Consider the following 22048-nt stretch of genomic DNA (forward strand, 5'->3'; position numbering starts at 1 on the left):
CCGCGGTAAGTCTTGGAACAAGCACGGCCCTTGCTGTAATAGGTCCTCTCTTAGAGGAAGACGCCATGGATCTCCTATGAGTAATTCCTGAAGATCCGGATACCAGGCCCTCCATGGCCAATCTGGAACAATGAGTATTGCCTGAACCCTTGTTCTTCTTATGATCCTTATCACCTTTGGAATGAGTGGAAGTGGAGGGAACACATATACCGACTGAAACACCCACGGTGTCACCAGGGCGTCCACTGCGCAGGCTTGAGGGTCCCTCAACCTGGAACAATATCTCTGAAGCTTCTTGTTGAGGCGAGACGCCATCATGTCTATTTGAGGAATTCCCCAATGACTTGTCACTTCTGCAAAGACCTCTTGATGCAGACCCCACTCTCACGGATGAAGATCGTGTCTGCTGAGGAAGTCTGCTTCCCAGTTGTCCACGCCCGGAATGAAGACCGCTGACAGAGCGCTTGCATGTTTTTCCGCCCAGCGTAGAACTTTTGTGACCTCCGCCATCGCTGCTCTGCTCTTTGTTCCACCCTGGCGGTTTATGTACGCCACTGCTGTAATGTTGTCCGACTGAATCAGGACGGGCAGACCGCGAAGATGATGTTCCGCTTGTAGAAGGCCGTTGTAGATGGCTCTTAATTCCAGAATGTTTATGTGCAGACAAGCTTCCTGGCTTGACCATTTTCCGTGGAAATTTTCCCCCTGTATGACTGCTCTCCAGCCACGGAGACTTGCATCCTTAGTCACCAGGACCCAGTCCTGGATCCCGAACCTGCGTCCCTCCAAGAGGTGCGAACTGTGGAGCCACCACAGGAGAGATACTCTGGTCCTGGAAGATAGGCTTATTTTCCGATGCATGTGCAGGTGAGGCCCGGACCACTTGTCCAACAGGTCCCACTGAAACACCCTGGCATGGAACCCGCCAAACGGAATGGCTTCGTATGCTGCCACCGTCTTCCCAGGCACCCGTGTGCATTGATGAATCGACACTATTGCCGGTTTCAGAATCTCCTTGACCATGTACTGGATTTCCAGAGCTTTTTCTACTGGGAGAAAGACTCTCTGCAGTTCCGTGTCCAGGATCATGCCCAAGAATGACAGCCACGTTGTCGGAATCAACTGTGACTTTGGCAAATTTAGGAGCCAACCATGTTGTTGCAGGACTGTCAGGGAGAGCGCAATGTTTCTTAGTAACTGCTCCTTTGATCTCACCTTTATCAGGAGATCATCCAAGTACGGGATAATTGTGTCACCCTGCTTGCGCAGGAGCACCATCATTTCCGCCATTTCTTTGGTGAAAATCCTCGGAGCCGTGGAAAGACCAAACGGCAACGTCTGATATTGGTAATGACAATCCTGAACAGCAAACCTCAGGTAAGCCTGATGTGGAGGAAATATTGGGACATGTAAGTAGGCATCTTTTATGTTGACTGACGCCATAAAATCCCTTCCAGACTGGAGATCACTGCTCGGAGAGATTCCATCTTGAATTTGAATTGTTTTAGTAAGAAATTGAGGGATTTTAGGTTTAGAATCGGTCTGACCGAGCCATTCGGTTTCGGGACCACGAACAGGCTTGAATAAAACCCTTCTCTCCGCTGTGACGGGGAGACCGTGACAACAACTTTCTGCAGACACAGCTTTTGTATCGCAGCGCATACTACTTCCCTTTCCGGAAGAGAAGCTAGTAAGGCCGATTTGAAAAATCGGTGAGGGGGTACATCTTGAAACTCCAGTTTGTACCCTTGGACCACTATTTCTGGCACCCAAGGATCCAGGGCCGAATGAGCCCAGACCTGACTGAAGAGTTGAAGGCGTTCCCCCACCGGTGCGGACTCCAGCAGCGAAGTCCCAACGTCATGTGGATTTGGCAGCGGCCGGGGAGGACTTCTGCTCTTGGGAGCTTGCCCCAGCCGGCGACTTTTTACCCCTTCCCCTACCTCTAGCAGCAAGGAAGGAGGACCCTCGTCCTTTTTTGAATTTATTAGACCGAAAGAACTGCATCTGATAAGGAGGTGTCTTCTTTTGTTGTGCAGGGACATACGGTAGAAAAGATGACTTACCCGCGGTAGCTTTAGATACCAGATCCGCGAGGCCCTCAACAAACAAAACACCACCTTTATACGGCAAAGCCTCCATAGCCCTCTTAGAGTCAGCATAAACATTCCATTGATGAGTCCATAATGCTCTCCTAGCCGAGATTGCCATGGCATTGGCCCTTGATCCCAAGAAGCCAATATCTCTCGCAGCCTCCCTTAGATAGACTGCAGCGTCCCTGATATGACCCAGCATCAAAAGAACGCTATCCCTATCCAGGGTGTCCAAGTCAGATGATAAGTTATCTGCCCACTTTTCAATTGCACTACTCACCCATGCTGATGCCACTGCAGGTCTGAGCAGTGTACCCGTAGTGACAAACAGATTTCAAAGTAGTTCCCTGCTTACGATCCGCAGGATCCTTTAGGGCCACCGTGTCAGGGGGCGGAAGCGCCACCTTCTTGGACAGCCGTGCTAGAGCCTTATCCATGTTGGGAGTCGACTCCCACTTTTTCCTATCTTCAGAGGGAAACGGGTATATCATAATAATTCTCTTGGGAATCAGCAACTTTTTGTCAGGAATTTCCCAAGCCTTTTCAAAAAAAAGAGTGTTCAGTTCATGAGAGGGAGGAAACGTTACCGGAGGTTTCTTTCCTTTAAACATACAGACCCTTGTCTCAGGAACAGCAGAGTCTTCCGTGATATGTAACACTTCTTTTATTGCCACAATCATGTACTGAATGCTCTTAGCCAGTTTAGGATTCAACCTGGCATCACCATAGTCGACACTGGAATCTGAATCCGTGTCGGTATCAGTGTCTGCTATTTGGGTAAACGGCCGTTTCTGTGACCCTGAGGGAGCCTGCGTTTGGGATAAAGCATCTTCCATGGATTGTCTCCATGTTTGTTCCGGAGCCTCAGATTTATCCAGTCTCTAATTTAATAAAGCCACATTTGCATTCAAGGCACTCAACATATTTACCCAATCAGCAGTCGGCGGTGCCGACAGATTCACTCCCCCACACTGTTCTGTCTCTACACCAGCCTCCTCCTGGGAAGAGCCTTCAGCCTCAGACATGTCGACACACTCGTACCGACACCACTATCACACTGGGCTATAGGAGACAGACCCACAATAAGGCCTATTAGAGAAACACAGAGGTAGTTTGCCAGCTCACACCCAGCGCCTATCCCAGTCTGAAAGCACATATAAATATATAATGCCCCCGACCTGACAGCGCTTTTAATAATAATCAACACCAATTTTGCTGTGCCCCCCCCTCCCCCCCCCCCCGTTTAGCACCCTGTTACTTGTCACAGAAGTGTAGGAGGCCAGGACCAGCGTCTCTGCAGCTCACTGTGGAGATAAAATGGTGCTGATTAGAGCTGGGAGGACCAAGCCCCGCCCCCGTAATGGCGCGCTTATGTCCCGCTATTTTTTATACTGGCGGGGGTTTGTATACAGTGCCTATGCACTGTATGTACTGTTGCCAGGCTGTTTTGAGGTCTTATTGCTGTCCAGAGCGCCCCCGCTGTGCCCTGCACCCAAGTAGTGCCGCTGGTGTGTGGGAGCAATGGCGCGCAGCGCGACTGCTGCGCAGGTACCTCTGACTGAAGTCTTCTGCCGTCTTTAGTGCAGTCTTCTGTACTTCGGTTACTCACCCGGCTTCTTTCTTCTGGCTCTGTGAGGGGGGCGACGGCGCGGCTCCGGGAACGAGCAGCTAGGCTATACCAAGTGATCAGACCCTCTGGAGCTAATGGTGTCCAGTAGCCTAAGAAGCAGAGCCTTTAACTCACAGAAGTAGGTCTGCTTCTCTCCCCTCAGTCCCACGAAGCAGGGAGCCTGTTGCCAGCAGTGCTCCCTGAAAATAATAAACCTAAAAAAAGTATTTTCTAGAGAAACTCAGGAGAGCTCCCCTAGTGTGTGTCCAGTCTCTCTGGGCACAGAATCTAACTGAGGTCTGGAGGAGGGGCATAGAGGGAGGAGCCAGTTCACACCCACTTAAAGTCTTAAAGTGCCCATGTCTCCTGCGGATCCCGTCTATACCCCATGGTCCTTTTGGAGTCCCCAGCATCCTCTAGGACGAAGGAGAAAAGTAATGTAAACTCCACGTTACATCCACAATGCAATTTATTATACCACAGAGATAAACGGGGTGAAGAAGAAACAATCTAAACAAATGAAATATTCATATATAATGCAAGATGGTAAACTCAGGGGCAGATCTAATTAGCCGTGAGCAGCCACTTGTCAGGATGTGTCTCTGGCTGACTTCTGGTCTCAGTCTTTATAGGTATGAGCAGAAATCACGCTGCCGTAATTGCGCTTATGTCTAATTCAGTCTGCCACTAATTATTGCATTTCTACTAACTTCCCACTGTAATTGCTAAAGGTGACGTGTGTGATCAATACTCCCTCCTGGCACCAGAAACAGCTAAAATTGCACACCACTAATCTGTAACATTAGATAAAAAGCGGGTTTGTTATCAGATATAACTGTTAAAGCAAAACATGTTAATTATTTTTTTTTTGACATTTGGTCATACCCAAAATGAGTTTTTCATTCAGTCTGAATGCAGCTTTTCTATTACTGAAGACAAACACTGACTGCTGCACTGCCCTATTGTAATAGAATATAGTGCCACCACCAAAAATAGTTTGAAAATGTATACAACACTGGGATGTGACACACATACATTATTTCAGGTATATTGTTTAACTGGGTGTGATTTACCGGCGCTCGGGATGCCGGCGGTCATATGACTGACAGCAACATCCCAATGGAGAAGATCCCAACAGGGGTCAGGTAAATATACTTACCTTCCCCACCAATCCCCCTAACCCTCCCCAGTGGTGCCTAAACCTAACCCCCATCTCCGCATCATAACCCTCACTTCCCCACAGCCCAACCATAACCCTCCGCAGCCTAACCATAACCCTCTCTGGTGGTGCCTAAACCTAACCCCCATACCCGCAGCCTAACCCTCCCCGTAGGTGCCTAACCTTAACTCTCCCAGGGGGTTCCTAAACCTAAAGAGTCCCCTGCATATTTATGATCAGGGTGACGGCAGTCAGGATTCTGGGGTTGGCATTTCGACTCATGACAGAGTTCCAGCGTCAGTATTTTGGCCGCGTGCTGGGATTCTGGCACCGGGATTTAGACTGCCAGCATCCCGACCACGGGCATGCTGAACATATCCCGTTTAACTCTATCACAAAGGGCTTTCATGTATATTGATGCCTGACAGTGTCTTGACTTCATCATTACTAGAATGTTTCTGTAATGACTGTAAACATTTTAAGACTCATGTGACAGTGCTTCTTTAGGATGATTGGTGCAGAATATTCCCAAGGGAGGGGAGATTTTTAGACAGGTGATATGTCTAGTCAGAATTAGTTCTGTATTACTGATTGGTTGAACAGCGTATTTAATCATATCCTGTACACTGAGAGCGCACTTTGTTTTTTGCCTTGATAAAGACTGCAGACAGGGATGAAACGCGCTGGTTTTGATTGGGACTGCCTTACGGTGATGACAAAACCAATGACGACTGTCTATCAGTGACTTCACCCGGGACGCCTTCTGGTATTTCATTACATCTATGTCCATTCAGAGAGTTGTTCACTTCAGTGCTCCTACACAGTTGGTAATTGTTTCTCATACATCACCACTGCCACATCTCATATTGAGTGCTCTTATTTTTATTGTTCCAAACACAGCATTTTTTTTTGGCATTTTTATGTATGTTGTATCATTAAAAGCAAAATGATTTATGCTACGCACAATATTCTCTGTTCTATGTTATATATTACCCTTATGACATCCGAGTGATTCACGTCACACTGTGAATCGAGGGAGAGTGGAATAGTGCTGTGTACTGCCACCGTGGAGGACATTTTGATTTATCTTGACTATCGGGAGATCGGAGGAGTCCCTTGTCTGCAAAAAGGGACCATATTCTGTATTGCATTTACTGTGGAGCATCAGTGCAAAGGGCCTCCTGTTTTTGCACCTAATTAATAGAATAATGCTTAAATCTATGTTAAATATTATGGGGTTAATTGGTTTTATATATTGGCTTGTAGACTGTTTCTATTTAAATTTAAATAACTAGTACATTGGACCTGGTATTTGCCAGAATACCAGAAAAGTTTCTACACCATATATTATGTTTTGTTATAAGTTACAGTCATTAAATACTAAAATGGGTAGGTAACAAAACCATGTCCACAGATTGTCATTACAAGAAAATAGTTTATTTGGTGTAGGACAATATAAGAATATATTTTTCTGTCATTGATTCATTGGCGAGTCTCTTTCCAGGAGTGTGTGGCAGCTTTCCATATAATCCAGCAGTGGTAGGTAGAGCCACTTTACACCCCCTCAATCATTAGATTAGTGCAGGAAGTACCTCTAGATAAGGACTCTTGGGCTATTTACTATACTCTTCAAAACACGCTGCACGCACCTAATGTTTTGGTATCTAAAACACACCTACTGTGAGTGCTCATTTACAAAACAGTTTTGTGTATTTTCCATAAGCAGCATTGGTTATTATAACAATCACGTCAGCTGTGCCATCTTCTGGTAACACGATTACTTCCTGTACTGAGGCTTCTTTGTGCAGCCAGCTGTCAAACAAACACATACAGCAGACAATGGTCAATGCGTGAGCAGCACAATAAATTAATACACCACAACTGTTAATGCGCCTTTATGGACCCATGAAAAAAATGCTAAATTATAAATACATTTTTCTTTTCTTAATTCACGCATTAATTAAAAGTAATTTATTGTTCTTAAAACTAGAAAAACAATGAATTAATTATGAAAGCACGAAGTTATGCAGAGAAAGCAGTCTGCTAAATGGTAGGAGGCAGATAATGGGGTGTGGATCATAGGATCGACAGTAACTAGGTCAACCACTATTGGTCGACAAGGTCATTAGGTCGACATGGAAAAAATAGGATTTTAATTCCCTACCGGTAAATCCTTTTCTCGTAGTCCATAAGGGATACTGGGTCTTAGTACGATGGGGTATAGATGGGATCCAAAGGAGCCGGTGCACTTTAAATTTCTTCAATTGGGTGTGCTGGCTCCTCCCCTCTATGCCCTCTCCCACAGCGAGTCTAGGTAAAACTGTGCCGAAGGAACAGAACAATAACAAATGGTGAGATTTACACCAGCACACCACAACATAGCTGACCAGCAACAGCTGAACAGGTAAACGTTTACAAAAGAAATCCTGCAGAAAAGTCAACACACTGAGGCGGGCGCCCAGTATCCCTTATGAGAAAAGGATTTACCAGTAGGTAATTAAAATCCTATTTTCTCTAGCATCCATAAGGGATACTGGGGTCTTAGTAAGATGGGGACATCCCAAAGCTTTCAGAACGGGCGGGAATGTGTGTAGACGTCTGCAGCACCGCCTGCCCAAACTGGGTATCCTCTTTGGCCAGGGTATCAAACTTGTAGAACTTCACAAAGGTTTTCTTCGCAGACCAGGTAGCAGCTCGGCATAATTGCACCTAGCCCTGTTGGATAGTCAGCCTAATCCAATGCGCAATGGACTGCTTAGAAACACGGTAACCCTTTTTCTCTTACGTCCAAGTGGATACTGGGGATCTGTACTTTAACCATGGGGTATAGATCGGGTCCACTGGAGCCTGGCACTTTAAAACCTTTAGTGTGTTTATGTGTGTGCTGGCTCCTGCCCTCTATGCCCCTCCTACCAGAATCCATTTAGAATAATGTGCCCAAGGAGCCGGGTGCATTTCTCTGGAGCTCCAGAGTTCCCTTTATTTTAGTTCTTTATTTTCAGATAGTACTGGTTGGCAACCAGTCTACCAACTTAGAGGGGGGACCGAACCAACCTCCTGAGGGTTAATGGTTCGTAATCCCAACTGACAGGACACTGAGCTCCTGAGGTGCTGTTTCACACATCATACTGTGTGTGCCCACGCCAGCAGCTAGCCGTCACCCTCTAACAGATGCCAAAGATCACAGTGCAGTGAGTGTTAACACCGGGGTCCCACTTAGCGGGTCCCCGATGCGGTTTGGCGGCATGTCACGTGGCGGGGACGGGCTATGAGCTGCGGTGCCTGCCGCGGACAATACTGGCTCAGCGGGCTTTATGCTGCACAGGTACTCACTGTCAGTAGGCTTTGTGTGTACTGTATATCTTACTTCAGCCAGTATAAAAAATTTAGTGGGACCGCGTGCCGTTACAGGGGCTTTCCGGAGAGCGCGACCAGAGGCAGGAAGGCGCCATTTCCTGCTGCTGCAGATAATCAAGGCTACATGCATGCTGCTCCCTCCACGGACCCAAGCTCTTACAGACTCTGTACTGGTACCAGAGGGTCATAGCAGTGGGGGGGGGGGGGGGGGGGAGCACATCAGTGGTAGCGCTGCTGCACATATATAAGGCGTTACACATATTTTCACACACTGCGCTGCTGTGTTTTGTGTGTTGGTCTCCGTTTCTGTTTCACTCCAGGGGCTCTCTAGGGACTGTGTGGAGGTGTTTTTCAGTGGCTTTGCACTGCATTACAGTTGTGTACAATATGTCTGTTGACATGGTTATGTGTACTGCTTGTTCTGTAACTCTACCCCTTCTTCTGCAGGGACCCTCATGTGTGAACAGTGCTCCGTATCTATACAGGGACACAGTTCACAGGCACCTAACTGGCTAGATACTTTTAAGAGCATGATTCACAATGTGAATTCAGAATTAGCTGCAGTTAAGGAGAGACGGGTGTTAAAACAGTCTATTTATTGTATGGCTAAAGCAGCAGATACCAGAAAGCCTTCTCAGCCCCCTATGTTGGTTTCACATAAATGCTCTCTGCCACAGGTGCTCCAGTCTGATTCTGACCAGCCTGATGTGGATGATGATGATATGGATGAGGACAGCTCTCTGTCCCCCGGGATGAAGGCCCTCATTTATGCTGTAAGAGAGGTTCTTCACGCACCCAATCAGGAAGCAGAACCAGATGAAGAGTTGTACTTTAATATTAGACCCAAGACTTCAGCCACTTTTCCTGTGTCTAAGGAATAAAACTCACTGGCCAGGGAGGCATCGGTGAACCCTGACAAGAAATTTAAAACTCCTCAGAGGTGGGGGGCGTGGCTTGGATCGGCATGGAGTAGCTGTGTGCAGCCTTAGCTCTCCACTAAAATCCTGCAAACCCATCCTTTTTACCCCAACCTGTGGATCCTGTTCCCTGCCAGCTGGCCCCTGAATGTGTGCTGCCTTTGCTGCTGCCCTTGCTGATCCGGTGAGCGGCGCGGGTGTGCTGTTGAGGACCTTCCAGCGTGGTCTCCGGCTCCCTACCCCTCCGCCGGCCGCCGTCGGAGCTCCGGGAGCGGCGCGTGTCCGCGCACCCGGCGGTGTCTGAGCGCTGGTCCTCCGGCTGGGGGACTACAGAGAGGAGGGCCCTGTCATCTGCTGGGTCCAGTGGAGGTGCATGCCTGGGGCCCCACTGCGGTGACGCTGGAGACCGAGTACGGGCGAAAAAGCCTGCGAAAAGCCGCCATTTTCAGTCCTGCTGCTCCTTCTCCCCCTGAGGTGCTGTGCGATGCGATGACTGTGGTTGCCATCCAGTTTCCCTCTTGGGCTTAATACCTGTCCACAGTGCCCTTTTTTGGATGGACTATATACATTTCACTGGAGCCGGCTGCCCTACATTAGCTGCCTGTTATCCTGTGGGGACAGCTTGGGTGCCCCTGACTCAGCTTTCACTCTGCTGCAATTTCTACAACATACACCTGCTTCCTGATTATCTGCAGTGTGCCCACACACTTGCTCCGTTTATTGGGGTGCCATCTCTGCCCTGACTCTTGTGCAGAACCTGCTGTAATACTCCTCCGGATCTGCATTCCCGTTCAGGGATACCATGGTGAGGGGAGGACAGAGTGCAGCTAACGCTGCTGCGAAACTGGAGAAATTTGCCAGACCACAGCAGGCATCCACTTCGACAAAGCGGGGTGAGGCCGGCCCGCCCTCGCCGATGGCCGAGGGGGACACCTCTGACCATGATGAACAGGTGCATTCTACCCAGCAAATATTGCAGGCAATTTCTGCGTCCGAGCAGAGGGTCACGGACCGGATTGGGCAAGTACAAATGGATGTTTCTCTGCTAAGGCAGGATATGCAGAAGATCCGAGAGCGAGTGGGTGAAACTGAACATCGGATATCGGCTTTGGAGGATGCTGCTCCACCCTTGCAGTTGAAGGTGGCGGACCTGTCTACCCAAGTGACATCTATGCAGGCTAAAATGTCAGATATAGAAGGGAGATTGCGGCGCAACAACGTCCGGTTTGTCGGGCTCCCCGAGAGAGCGGAGGGCACCTCTCCGGAGTCATTTCTTGAAGGGTGGCTTATTGATCTATTTGGCAAGGAGGCATTTACCTCTCAATTTGCGGTGGAGAGGGCGCACAGGCTTCCACCTAGGCCGCCGCCGCCGGGGGCCCCGGCTAGAACATTTATTGCACGCTTCCTGCATTTCAAGGACCGTGATGCGGTGCTCCGTCTGGCCCGAACAAAAGGCCCTATTCAACAAGATGGACATAATATTTCCGTATTTCCTGATTTTGCCCTGGAGGTGCAAAAGAGCCGATCTCAATTTATTCACGTCAAGCGTCAGCTCAGAGACCGCAATATACAATATGCTATGCTGTTTCCAGCCAAGTTGCGGGTGGTGCTTAACAACACCACTCATTTTTTTACATCTCCTCAAGATGCTGGTGCATGGCTGGAACGTCAACCACGTTCTCCTTGATGATGTGTTGTTGCTCAGATGTTGATTTCATTCTTCTTGCACCGCTGTTTCTATTTATCTGATGCATATTCCTGTGAATATAAATGCACTGTGGGGATATATGCGATGTGGGGCGAATAGAAATGGGGCAAAATTATGGTATTGCTTGCTATGCATCGTTATGATATGGCGGTAACGGTCAGCCCCACATTGTTTTACTACTGTTTGATGCTTTATAATGGGGCATGTGCCTAGCTATGTTGTTTTTTCTTATTTTTTTTTCAGGGTTGGGGTACTACTTCCTTCTACAAGTTGTGGAGAGCTCTTGCCGAAAATAGTGTAGGGGCTTTTCCTAAGGTTCTTTGGTTAGGCCCTTATCCCTTAGTTTGGTTACTTAATGGGAGTTATGGGATCCAGGTATGCCTTAAGTTTGCGAGGTGATACAGGGTGGGTGCGGGGGGGGTTAGTTTGTTTTTTTCTAAGCCATCACTTTTTAGTTCTGTGCGTACTGTGCAATGACACGCTATATCCGTACGATACTGCTCTGTGCTCTTTTGTCTCCTGGGGCGTAGGGGGACTGGTTGCTCTTGTCCCTGTTTATTGTTTGCTCAGCCTTGCTCTGCTGCGATGCCAGGTTTTGATGTATGTCTCTTTAATCTATCCTGTTGCACCTTCCTTCTATAACTTCCATGTCTGCTGTTTCTGAGGGGCTTCGTCTGCTCAGCTGGAATGTTCGGGGATTGAATGAGAAAATTAAAAGATCGTTGGTCCTGACTCAGGTTAAAAAATACCAGGCGGACATAATTTGTCTTTCTGAAACACATTTGCATGGAGGTAGGGTGTTGGCACTTAAAAAACCATGGGTTAGTCACGTGTATCATTCCACTTTCTCTAGCAGTGCCAGAGGCGTTTCTGTAATGATTAGAAAGTCCGTACAATTTCACCTGGATGACTGTGAAACTGACCAATATGGCAGATACGTCTTCCTACGAGCCCATATCAACTGCAGATTGTTCCATGTATTAGCAGTATATGTCCCCCCGCCATATAATAATGAGGTTCTCCGTCATGCTGCCCGATTCCTGGCCCGGTCCCCTGCTACCCCTGTAATATGCCTAGGGGATTTCAACAATGTTATGGATGGTGGTATGGACAGGTGGAGGGAGTCTGTTGCGTCCTCCCCTCCCCTAGCGTCCCCTACCCCGTTCGCAAGACTGGTGGGGGAGCTGGGGCTGGAGGATGTATGGAGATGTCGTAATCCCACAGCTACTCACTTCTCCTGTCAGTCCGCTACCCATCATGCTTTTTCCCGTATTGATTTGGTTTTGGTTTCTCCTGATCTGTCCCCGGACGTGCTGGCGGTAGATTATCTCCCTAGGGGTATATCGGATCACTCTCCTGTTTTAGTTACAGTTAATATTGGTTGGGAGCGGGGTGCAAAAATGTGGAAGCTTAACCCCTTTTGGTTGACTTTGCTGGGGGAGGGTGCAGACCTGATTGCCGCTTGGGAAGGGTTCCAGGAAGACAATTTACTATTCAGTGATCTGCCGCTAAAACATGATGCTTTTAAAGCGTTTTTGCGAGGCTCCTTTATAAAGCGGATCTCTGAAGTTAAAGCGTTTAGTAAGAGGGAAGAGGTGCGGTTGGAATCTTTGTGCCGGCAGTTGGAGTCTCAATACCTTATTACCCATCTGCGATCTGATGAGCTGTTGTGGAAGAGCGCGCAGAGCGAGTGGTCGGATTGTTTATTTGAGAAATCCAGGCGTAGACTCCTTTTTGCAGGACATGAGCAGTATTTTCGGGCGGAGATGAATGGCAGCTACTTGGCTTTTTTGGCCCGGTCCGATTCCCCTAGAACTGTAATTCAGTGTGTGAAGAACTCTGCTGGCCAATTGTGTTACTCTGGATCAATGGTGGCGGAGACGTTCCGTAGTTATTACTCCTCGCTCTATGCCTCCCGAGCCAGTTACTCTGACGATCAGCTTCGGGATTTTTTGGCCCAGTTGACCTTGCCATGCTTGTCCCGGGAGGACTCGGAGGCTTTGGATGCACCTATCACGTTGGAAGAAGTGGAGGCTGCGATCCTGTCTCTCCCGGCGTCTAAGGCACCGGGATCCGATGGGCTTCCGGGGGAAGTCTATAAAAAATACAGTACGTTTTTTGCCCCCTATCTCCTACAATTATTTGACTTACTCTTAGAGGGTAAGGCTCTCCCGCGCTCTATGGCCGAGGCCAATATAATTGTCCTGTTGAAACCAGGGAAGGACCCCCTACTCCCCGAGTCTTATCGACCCATTTCCCTCCTCAATACTGATGTCAAGATACTGGCAAAAATCTTGGCATCTCGATTGAATTTGGTAATTGCAACAATAATTCACCCGGACCAGACTGGCTTTATGCCAGGTAAGTCCACGGCCCAAAATTTGCGTAGACTGTTCTGTCATCTCCAGAGGGGTGATGTGGTGGGGTCGGACGCGGTGGTGGTGTCCCTTGATGCGGCCAAAGCGTTCGACTCCGTAGAATGGAGGTACCTGTGGGGGGTGCTGGAGAAATTTGCTTTTGGCCCTCGATTTATTAGCTTTATCCAGTTGTTGTATTCCTTGCCTGTGGCTCGGGTGACGGCTAATGGTTTCACGTCTGAGCTTTTTGCGTTGGAGAGGGGCACTCGACAGGGTTGCCCCCTATCTCCTGCACTGTTTGCAATCGCCGTGGAGCCGTTGGCCGGCCTGCTGCGCAGTAATGGTAGGGTCAGGGGCGTTGAGATTGGGGGTCATGTGGATGTGGTAGCGCTATACGCGGATGACATGCTTCTTTTTTTGCAAGACTCTGATGACTCCCTACAAGCAGTGTTACAGGTAGTGGAAAATTTTGGTATCTTTTCCGGTCTACTAATTAACTGGGACAAATCCCACATTTTCCCCATCTCTGGCCTTCTCCCGGAAAATACACAGGGGGCGTATCCTTTGCAATGGACATTGCGGTTCAAGTATTTAGGCATCTGGATTACTCCTATGGCGCGTAGCTATGTGGCCCAAAATATTGACCCCATTCTAGCGACATTTAAAGAGAAGGCTCATAGCTGGAAAAAACTACCGTTGTCTGTCCTGGGTCGGGTTAATCTATTTAAAATGGTGATGCAGCCAAAATTCCTTTATGCTCTACACAATTCTCCGGTATACCTCCCCAAGAAGATCTTTACTGTTATAGAGGGCGTTCTGTCCTCATTTATATGGGGTGGCAGGCCAGCGAGAGTCTCTATCAGGACATTATGCAGATCTCAGATGTCCGGCGGGGCAAGTCTCCCTGATCTCAGACTATACTATGTAGCGGCTCAGCTGTCTCATCTGAGTGAATGGATCGGGGATTCTCTAGGTACTACGGTGAGGGGGTTTCTGGCTGAGCGGGCGGAGTGCTCTCCTACTTTCTCTCTTTCTCCTCTTCAGCTTCTCCTCTCTGGTCTCTCAGCGCCTGGCTTGCCTCCCCTGTTGCGTCAAGCCTTGCTCATCTGGCGCTATGCACACACTTTATATGATTGGGAGGGACATGATGCCGGTACTCCATTGTGGTTCAATAGTGCATACCCTGAGCTATATGAGATGTCGCTAGATAATATATGGATTGCTAGGGGTGTCGTGGCGCTGGGTCAGCTGTACCACGATGGAGTGCTGAAGTCATTTCAGCAACTGAAAATCGAATTTGATGTACCTAATACTGCTCTGTTCCGGTATTTTCGGCTTAGACATGCTGTACAAACTCAATTCCCTCATGGCCCACCACTGATTGTTGACTCACCTGTTAGGACGATGCTTACTTCTCTGAGTCAGAGGGGGAGGGTGTCTACCATATATGCTGCTTTAAATAATAGAAGCTACCCCGATCTATTAAATAATCTCCGTATTAAATGGGAGACTGATTTGGGGCGCTTGTCCCATGAGCAGTGGCTCCAGATTATGAGCTCCCTTAGATACACTACGCCGTGTATAAGATATAAGCAGGTTTTTTTCTATATTTTACACAGGGCCTATCGTACTCCAGTTACTATGCAGAGGGCTGGTCTTAGGGAAGATTCTAACTGCCCCAGGTGTCGGGCAGCCGATGCCGGATTTTGGCACTTACTGTGGGATTGCCCTGAGATTTCCCTTTTTTGGCGTAAAGTGTGGAGTGATGTGATCATGACAGCACCGTCCCTCCCTACATTAGATCCTGGTATATGCTTGTTTGGGTTAGATCTTGAGGAAACACACTCTGTCTTACTGTATAAATATGTCCTGTGTCTCACTACGCTGGCAAAAGTTGTTATTGCTAGGGTCTGGTTCTCGGCAGATGTGCCTAGGGTGGAGCACTGGAGGGCGTTGGTGAACGAGGTAATTCGTCATGAGAGGCATATGTATAAAATACGGGGTTCCACCTCTCGATTTACGGAGATGTGGGATCGCTGGAGTAGCACATGGCTGGGCGGGCAGGTATTGAGCACTTGAGCGACATTCGTAATAATATTGATATTCTATGTCGTGTACACATATGCGAAAAGAATTAACACGCACACCGAACTGTGATCTGAAAATACCTGTTTATTGATGGCAATTGTTATAGTTTATTTCAATGTTGTTGTTTTGTCTTGTTGTGTCAATGTGTTACAAAACTCAATAAAAAATTACTTGATTAAATAAAAAATAAAAAAAACTCCTCAGAGGTTTTTATATACTTCCTCTTACGTCCTAGAGGATGCTGGGGACTCCGTAAGGACCATGGGGATAGACGGCTCCACAGGAGACATGGGCACTATAAAGCTTTAGAATGGGTGTGCACTGGCTCCTCCCTCTATGCCCCTCCTCCAGACCTCAGTTGATTCCTGTGCCCAGTTGAGACTGGATGCACTGCAGGGGAGCTCTCCTGAGTTTCTCTGAAAAAGCTTTTGTTAGGTTTATTATTTTCAGGGAGCACTGCTGGCAACAGGCTCCCTGCTTCGTGGGACTGAGGGGAGAGAAGCAGACCTACTTAAATGATAGGCTCTGCTTCTTAGGCTACTGGACACCATTAGCTCCAGAGGGAGTCGGAACACAGGTCTCACCCTGTAGTTCGTCCCAGAGCCGCGCCGCCGTCCTCCTCACAGAGCCGGAAGATAGAAGCCGGGTGAGTATAAGAAGAAAGAAGACTTCAAAGGCGGCAGAAGACTTCAGATCTTCATGAGGTAACGCGCAGGGTAACGTTGCGCGCCATTGCTCCCAGCTCACACACACAGGCACCACAGTAAGGGTGCAGGGCGCAGGGGGGGCGCCCTGGGCAGCATAAATATACCTCAGATAACATTGGCAAAGTACTTATATATACTGTAGAGGCTATATAAATCCAAATCCCCCGCCAGTATAAAGATTTAGAGGGGGACCGAAGCCCGCTATCGGGGGGTGGAGCTTGATCCTCCAGCACCAACCAGCGCCATTTTCTCCTCAGCATGCTGCAGAGAAGCGGCCCCGGACTCTCCCCTGCTGTTACCTAGTACAGAGGGTCAGAATGAGGGGGGGGGGGGGCACGTTATTTGGCGCAAAAAATTGTGAAAAAGAGTGTTTTACACATGTATATAAAAAGCGCTGACAGACTGGGATTTTTGTCTCAGTGTACAGCGGCGCTGGGTGTGTGCTGGCATACTCTCTCTCTGTCTCTCCAAAGGGCCTTATTGTGGGTCAGTCCCCATAATATTAGGTATCCCAGTGTGTGTGGGGGTGTCAGTACGTGTGTGTCGCCATGTCTGAGGTGGAAAACTCATCTAGGGAGGAGGCAGAGCAGATGATTGTGGTGTCTATGTCGGCGCCGCCGACACCTGATTGGATGGATATGTGGATGTTTTAAACACAAAAGATTGGACAAAGCTGAGTCCAAGGAAAAAGCAGGGAGTCAATCCATAGCTTTGACTGTGTCACAGGGCCCTTCGGGGTCTCAGAAACGTACCCTTTCACAGGTAGTAGACACTGATACCGACACGGATTCCGACTCCAGTGTCGACGATGATGATGATGATGCTAAGTTGCACCCAAGGGTGGCCAAGAGTATTCAATATATGTTTGCTGTAATAAAAGATGTTTTACATATCACTAAGGACCCCTCTGTCCCTGACATACGGGTCTGCATGTTTAAGGAAATGAAACCGGAGGTAAATTTTCCCCCATCTCACGAGCTGAACGCCCAGTTTGAAAAGTTTGGGAAACTCCAGATAAGAAACTGCAGATTCCCAAGAGAATTATTATGGCGTAACCTTTCCACTCCCAGGACAGGTTACGGTGGGATCCCCCACCCACGGTAAACAAGGCTTTAACGCGCTTGTCAAAAGATACGGCAACCCTTAAGGATCCTGCTGATCGCAGACAGGAAACTACCTTAAAATCGATTTATACACATACGGGTGCCCTACTAAGGCCGACAGTAACGTCGGCATGGGTGGGTAGCGCAGCTGCAGCGTGGGCAGATACCTTGTCATCTGACATTGACACCCTAGATAAAGATACCTTTTTGTTGATCTTGGGTCACATTAAAGAAGTAGCATTATATATGAGAGAAGCTGCAAGAGATATTGGGCTGTTGGGTGCAAGAGCCAATGCCATGGCAATTTTTGCTGGACGGTCCCTGTGGACCCGCCAATGGTCAGGTGATGCTGATTTTATGGTGTCACTAGACAAAGGATGCATACCTTCATGTCCCCATATATCCTCCTCATCAGGCGTACCTGAGATTCGCTGTACAGGATTGTTCTTACCAATTTCAGGCGTTGCCGTTTGGGCGTTCCACGGCCCCGACGAGGTAATGGCGGAATTGATGGTGCTCCTGCGCAAGCAAGGCGTCACAATTATCCCGTACTTGGACGATCTCCTAATAAAGGCGAGTTCAAGGGAAAAATTGTTACAAAGCGTATCTCTCTCCCTGAAAATACTACAACAACACGGCTGGATCCTAAATCTACCAAAGTCGCAGTTGGTTCCAACAACTCGACTGTCGTTTCTGGGCATGATTCTGGACACAGAAAAACAAAAGGTTTTTCTCCCAGAGAAAAAGGCCCAAGTACTCCAGAACATGGTCAGAGACCTGTTAAAGCCAAAAAGAGTGTCAGTTCATCAATGCACTCATGTATTAGGAAAGATGGTGGCGGCCTACGAGGCCATTCCACACGGACTTTTCAGTGGGACCTTCTGGACAAGTGGTCAGGGTCCCACCTGCACATGCATTGGAAGATTGTCCTGTCCCCCCGGGCCAGGGTCTCTCTCTCTCTCTCCTGTGGTGGCTCCAGTGTACTCACCTTCAAGAGGGTCGCAGGTTTGGCACTAGGATTGGGTTCTTGTGACCACGGAAACGAGCCTCCGAGGATGGGGAGCAGTCACACAGGGAAACATTTTTTTAGGGAATACGGTCAAGCCAAGAGGCTTGCCTACACATCAATGTGCTGGAATTCAGGGCCATTTACAACGGCCTCAAACAAGCGGAGAATTTTCTTCGCAACCTACCTGTTCTGATCCAATCAGACAAAGTCACGGCAGTGGCGCAGGTGAACCGCCAGGGCGGGACAAAAAGCAGAGCAGTAATGGCAGAAGCCAACAGGATTCTTCGCTGGGCAGAAAATCATGTAAGCAAACTGTCAGCGGTCTTCATTCCAGACAACTGGGAAGCAGACTTCCGTAGCAGACACGATCTCCATCCAGGAGAGTGGAAACTTCATCAGGAAGGCTTTACAGAAGTGACAAGTCGTTGGGGACTTCCTCAAATAGACATGATGGCATCACGCCTCAACAGGAAGATTCGGATGTATTGTCCAGGTCGAGGGACCCTCAGGCAGCGTCGGTGGACGCCCTGGTGACACTGTGGGTGTTTCAGTCGGTCTATGTGTTCCCTCCACTTCCTCTCATCTCAAAAATATTGAGAATTATAAGACGAACAAGAGTGCAGACGATACTCATTGTTCCAGATTGGCCTCGAAGGGCCTGGTATGCAGATCTTCAGGGGCCCCTTCCTCTCAGGGTGGACCTGCTACTACAGAGGCCGTGCGTGTTCCAAGACTTACCGTGGTTACGTTGGACGGCATGGCGGTTGAACACCAAATCCTAGCTAAAAGGGTATTCCAGATCATTCCTACTCTTATTAAAGCTAGAAAAGATGTTACGGCGAATCACGATCACCGTTTCGGGAGAAAATACGTGTCTTGGTGTGAAACCAAGAATGCTCCTACTGAGGATGTCCAACTAGGACGTTTTATCCATTTTCTATAGACAGGAGTGGATATGGGCCGAAAGTTAGGCTCCGTTAAGGTGCAGATTTCTGCCTTATCCATATTCTTTCAGAAGGTATTGGCTTCTCTCACAGAAGTCCAGTTTTTTGTAAAAGGAGTGTTGCACATCCAACCTCTTTTGGTGCCCCTCAGTGGCACCATGGTACCTTAACGTGATAAGTTTCCTTAAGTCACACTGGTTTGAACCGCTTTAAACAGTTGAATCGAAGTTTCTCACTTGGAAAGTGGTCATGTTATTGGCCTTGGCATCTGCGAGACGGGTGTCCGAATTGGCGGCCTTGTCTTTCAAGAGCCCCTATCTGGTTTTCCATGCCGATAGGGCAGAGTTGAGGACTCGTCCTCAATTTCTGCCTAAAGTGGTTTCGTCATTTCATATGAACCAACCTATTGTGGGCCTGTGGCCACGGGGCCTTGGAGAATTCCAAGTCCCTTGATGTAGTCAGGGCCTTAAAGATTATTGAGCCAGAACGGCTACAGTTAGGAAAACAGAGGCACTGTCTGTCCTGTATGCAGCCAACAAGGTTGGCACTCTTGCTTCTAAGCAGACTATTGCTCGCTGGATCTGTAACACGATTCAGCAGGCTCATTCTACGGCTGGATTGCCGGTACCAAATTCGGTAAAGGCCCATTCCACTAGGAAGGTGGGCTCCTCTTGGGCGGATGCCCGAGGCGTCTCGGCATTACACCTTTGCCGAGCAGCTACTTGGTCGGGGTCAAATACTTTTGCAAAATTCTACAAGTTTGATACCCTGGCTGATGAGGGCCTCATGTTTGCTCAATCGGTGCTGCAGAGTCATCCGCACTCTCCCGCCCGTTTTGGAGCTTTGGTATAATCCCCATGGTCCTTACGGAGTCCCCAGCATCCTCTAGGACGTAAGAGAAAATAAGATTTTAAACCTACCGGTAAATCTTTTTCTTCTAGTCCGTAGAGGATGCTGGGCGCCCATCCCAGTGCGGAAACATTCTGCAAGACTTGTATATAGTTATTGCATTCTTAAGGGTTAAGTTACAGTTGAGATCGGCCTCTGGCTGATACTGTTTTGTTCATACTGTTAACTGGTTATTGTATACCATGTTGTACGGTGTGTATGGTGTGGGCTGGTGTGTATCTCGCCCTTAGATAACAAAATCCTTTTCCTCGTACTGTCAGTCTCCTCTGGGCACAGTCATAACTGAGGTCTGGAGGAGGGGCATAGAGGGATGAGCCAGTGCACACCCATTCTAAAGCTTTACAGTGCCCATGTCTCCTGTGGAGCCGTCTATCCCCATGGTCCTTACGGAGTCCCCAGCATCCTCTACGGACTAGGAGAAAAAGATTTACCGGTAGGTTTAAAATCTTATTTTTCCCCTCCCAGCTGAGGACAGGAAGGTATGGGAACCCCCCCCCCCCCCCCAATCAGTCGATACGTCTGTGCACAGACTGTCTAAGAAATTGGTACTGCCAGTGCCAGGGGCTATATCCCTAAATGACCCTGCTGACCGTAAAATTGAGACCACTCTCAAGGCAATATATACAGCAGCGGGCGTAGCACAGCGCCCCACAATAGTTTGTGGTTGGATTTGTAGGGCAGTAGTCAAGTGGTCTGATAGTATTATTAATGATTTAGACACTCTGCTCCAACACATACAGGATGCTGCAAATTTTATGAGCGAAGCTATAAAGGAATTGTGTAAGATAAATGGCCGCACTACTGCTATGGCAGTTTAGGCACACAGAGCTCTGTGGTCACATCAATGGTCAGCGGACGCTGATTCCAAAAAGGGTGTAGAAAATCTTCCCTTTACAGGTGTTGCCTTGTTTGGGGACGGGTTAAATAAATGGATCTCCCAGGCAACGGCGGGTAAGTCTACCTTTCTGCCGTCGGCTGCACCACCTGCTCGACGTTCTTATACAGAACTCTCCTTGCAGTCCTTTCATGTGGCAGGTTCAGAGGAAGGGGCCGAGGGGTCTTCACCACTCCCAGAGGATCTCATGGTAAGTCCCGTAAACCTGCAACTGCTGCGTCCCTGGATCAGACCACCGGATCCCCTGCCACTAAGCCTTCCGCGTGACGGTTGGCCCGAGCAGCAAGGCGACTTTCAGGTAGGTGCTCGCCTTCAAGAGGCGAAGTCCTGCCGGGACTGAAGGAGGGAGAATTCCTGGTATCGAGAGATGTCAAGGATACTTACCTACACATTCCCATGTGGCCCCCTCATCAAGCTTACCTCAGGTTCGCCATCTTGGACGACCATTTCCAGTTTTAGGCCTTATCCTTTGGCCTATCCACAACTGCGCATGATGGGAGTCAACATAGTCCCCTACTTGGATGATCTCCTGATAAAGGCTATGTCCAGGGAGCGTCTACTGCACAGCATCGATCTGACGACTCGCCTACTTACGGATCATGGGTGGATCCAAAAATGTTCAGAAATCTCACCTGGAACCGACCCAACGTCTTCAGTTCCTGGGAATGATACTAGATACAGTGTCTCAAAAGGTGTTTCTTCCGATGGACAAGACCTTTGATATCCAGGCTATGGTCCACTCAGCGCTCCGTCCTCGCAAGGTATCCATACATCTTTGCATCCATTTGCTGGGCAGGATGGTTGCTGCTTAAGAGGCAATCCAATACGGCAGATTTCATGCCCACCCATTTCAGCTGGATCTGCTGGACAAATGGTCGGGTCTCACCTTCACATGCATCAGGAAGTGACCTTATCTCCGAAAGCCCGGATACCTCTATTATGGTGGCTACAAGTTCCTCACCTGGTAAAAGGCAGGAATTTCAATATCCACTCGTGGATTCTACAGACAATGGATGCCAGCCTCCGGGGTTGGGGGCTGTGACCCAAGGGGCCCAGTTCCAGGTGATATGGTCAATTCAGGAATCTGCTCTGCCAATAAACATCCTGGAACTCAGGGCAATTTACAATGCTCTTCTGCAAGCTTCCCATCTCCTGAAAGATCAGGCGATCCAGGTTCAATCGGACAACGCCAC

At 48.6% G+C, this 22048-nt stretch overlaps 1 protein-coding gene across 1 annotated transcript in view; it reads right to left on the minus strand.

Moving 5' to 3' along the window:
- Positions 1 to 6276: 6276 nt before the first annotated feature.
- The window catches only part of LOC135019225 (putative GTP-binding protein 6), a 99964-nt gene continuing 84192 nt past the window's right edge, over positions 6277 to 22048 (minus strand). The window contains exon 10 of the mRNA XM_063953084.1: positions 6277 to 6673. Within this exon, the coding sequence (XP_063809154.1) occupies positions 6550 to 6673 (124 nt within the window). The 3' untranslated portion in view covers positions 6277 to 6549. The remainder of the gene's footprint in view (positions 6674 to 22048) is intronic.

This window comes from Pseudophryne corroboree, chromosome 2 (genome assembly GCF_028390025.1).
Source record: "Pseudophryne corroboree isolate aPseCor3 chromosome 2, aPseCor3.hap2, whole genome shotgun sequence".
NCBI lineage: Eukaryota > Metazoa > Chordata > Amphibia > Anura > Myobatrachidae > Pseudophryne > Pseudophryne corroboree.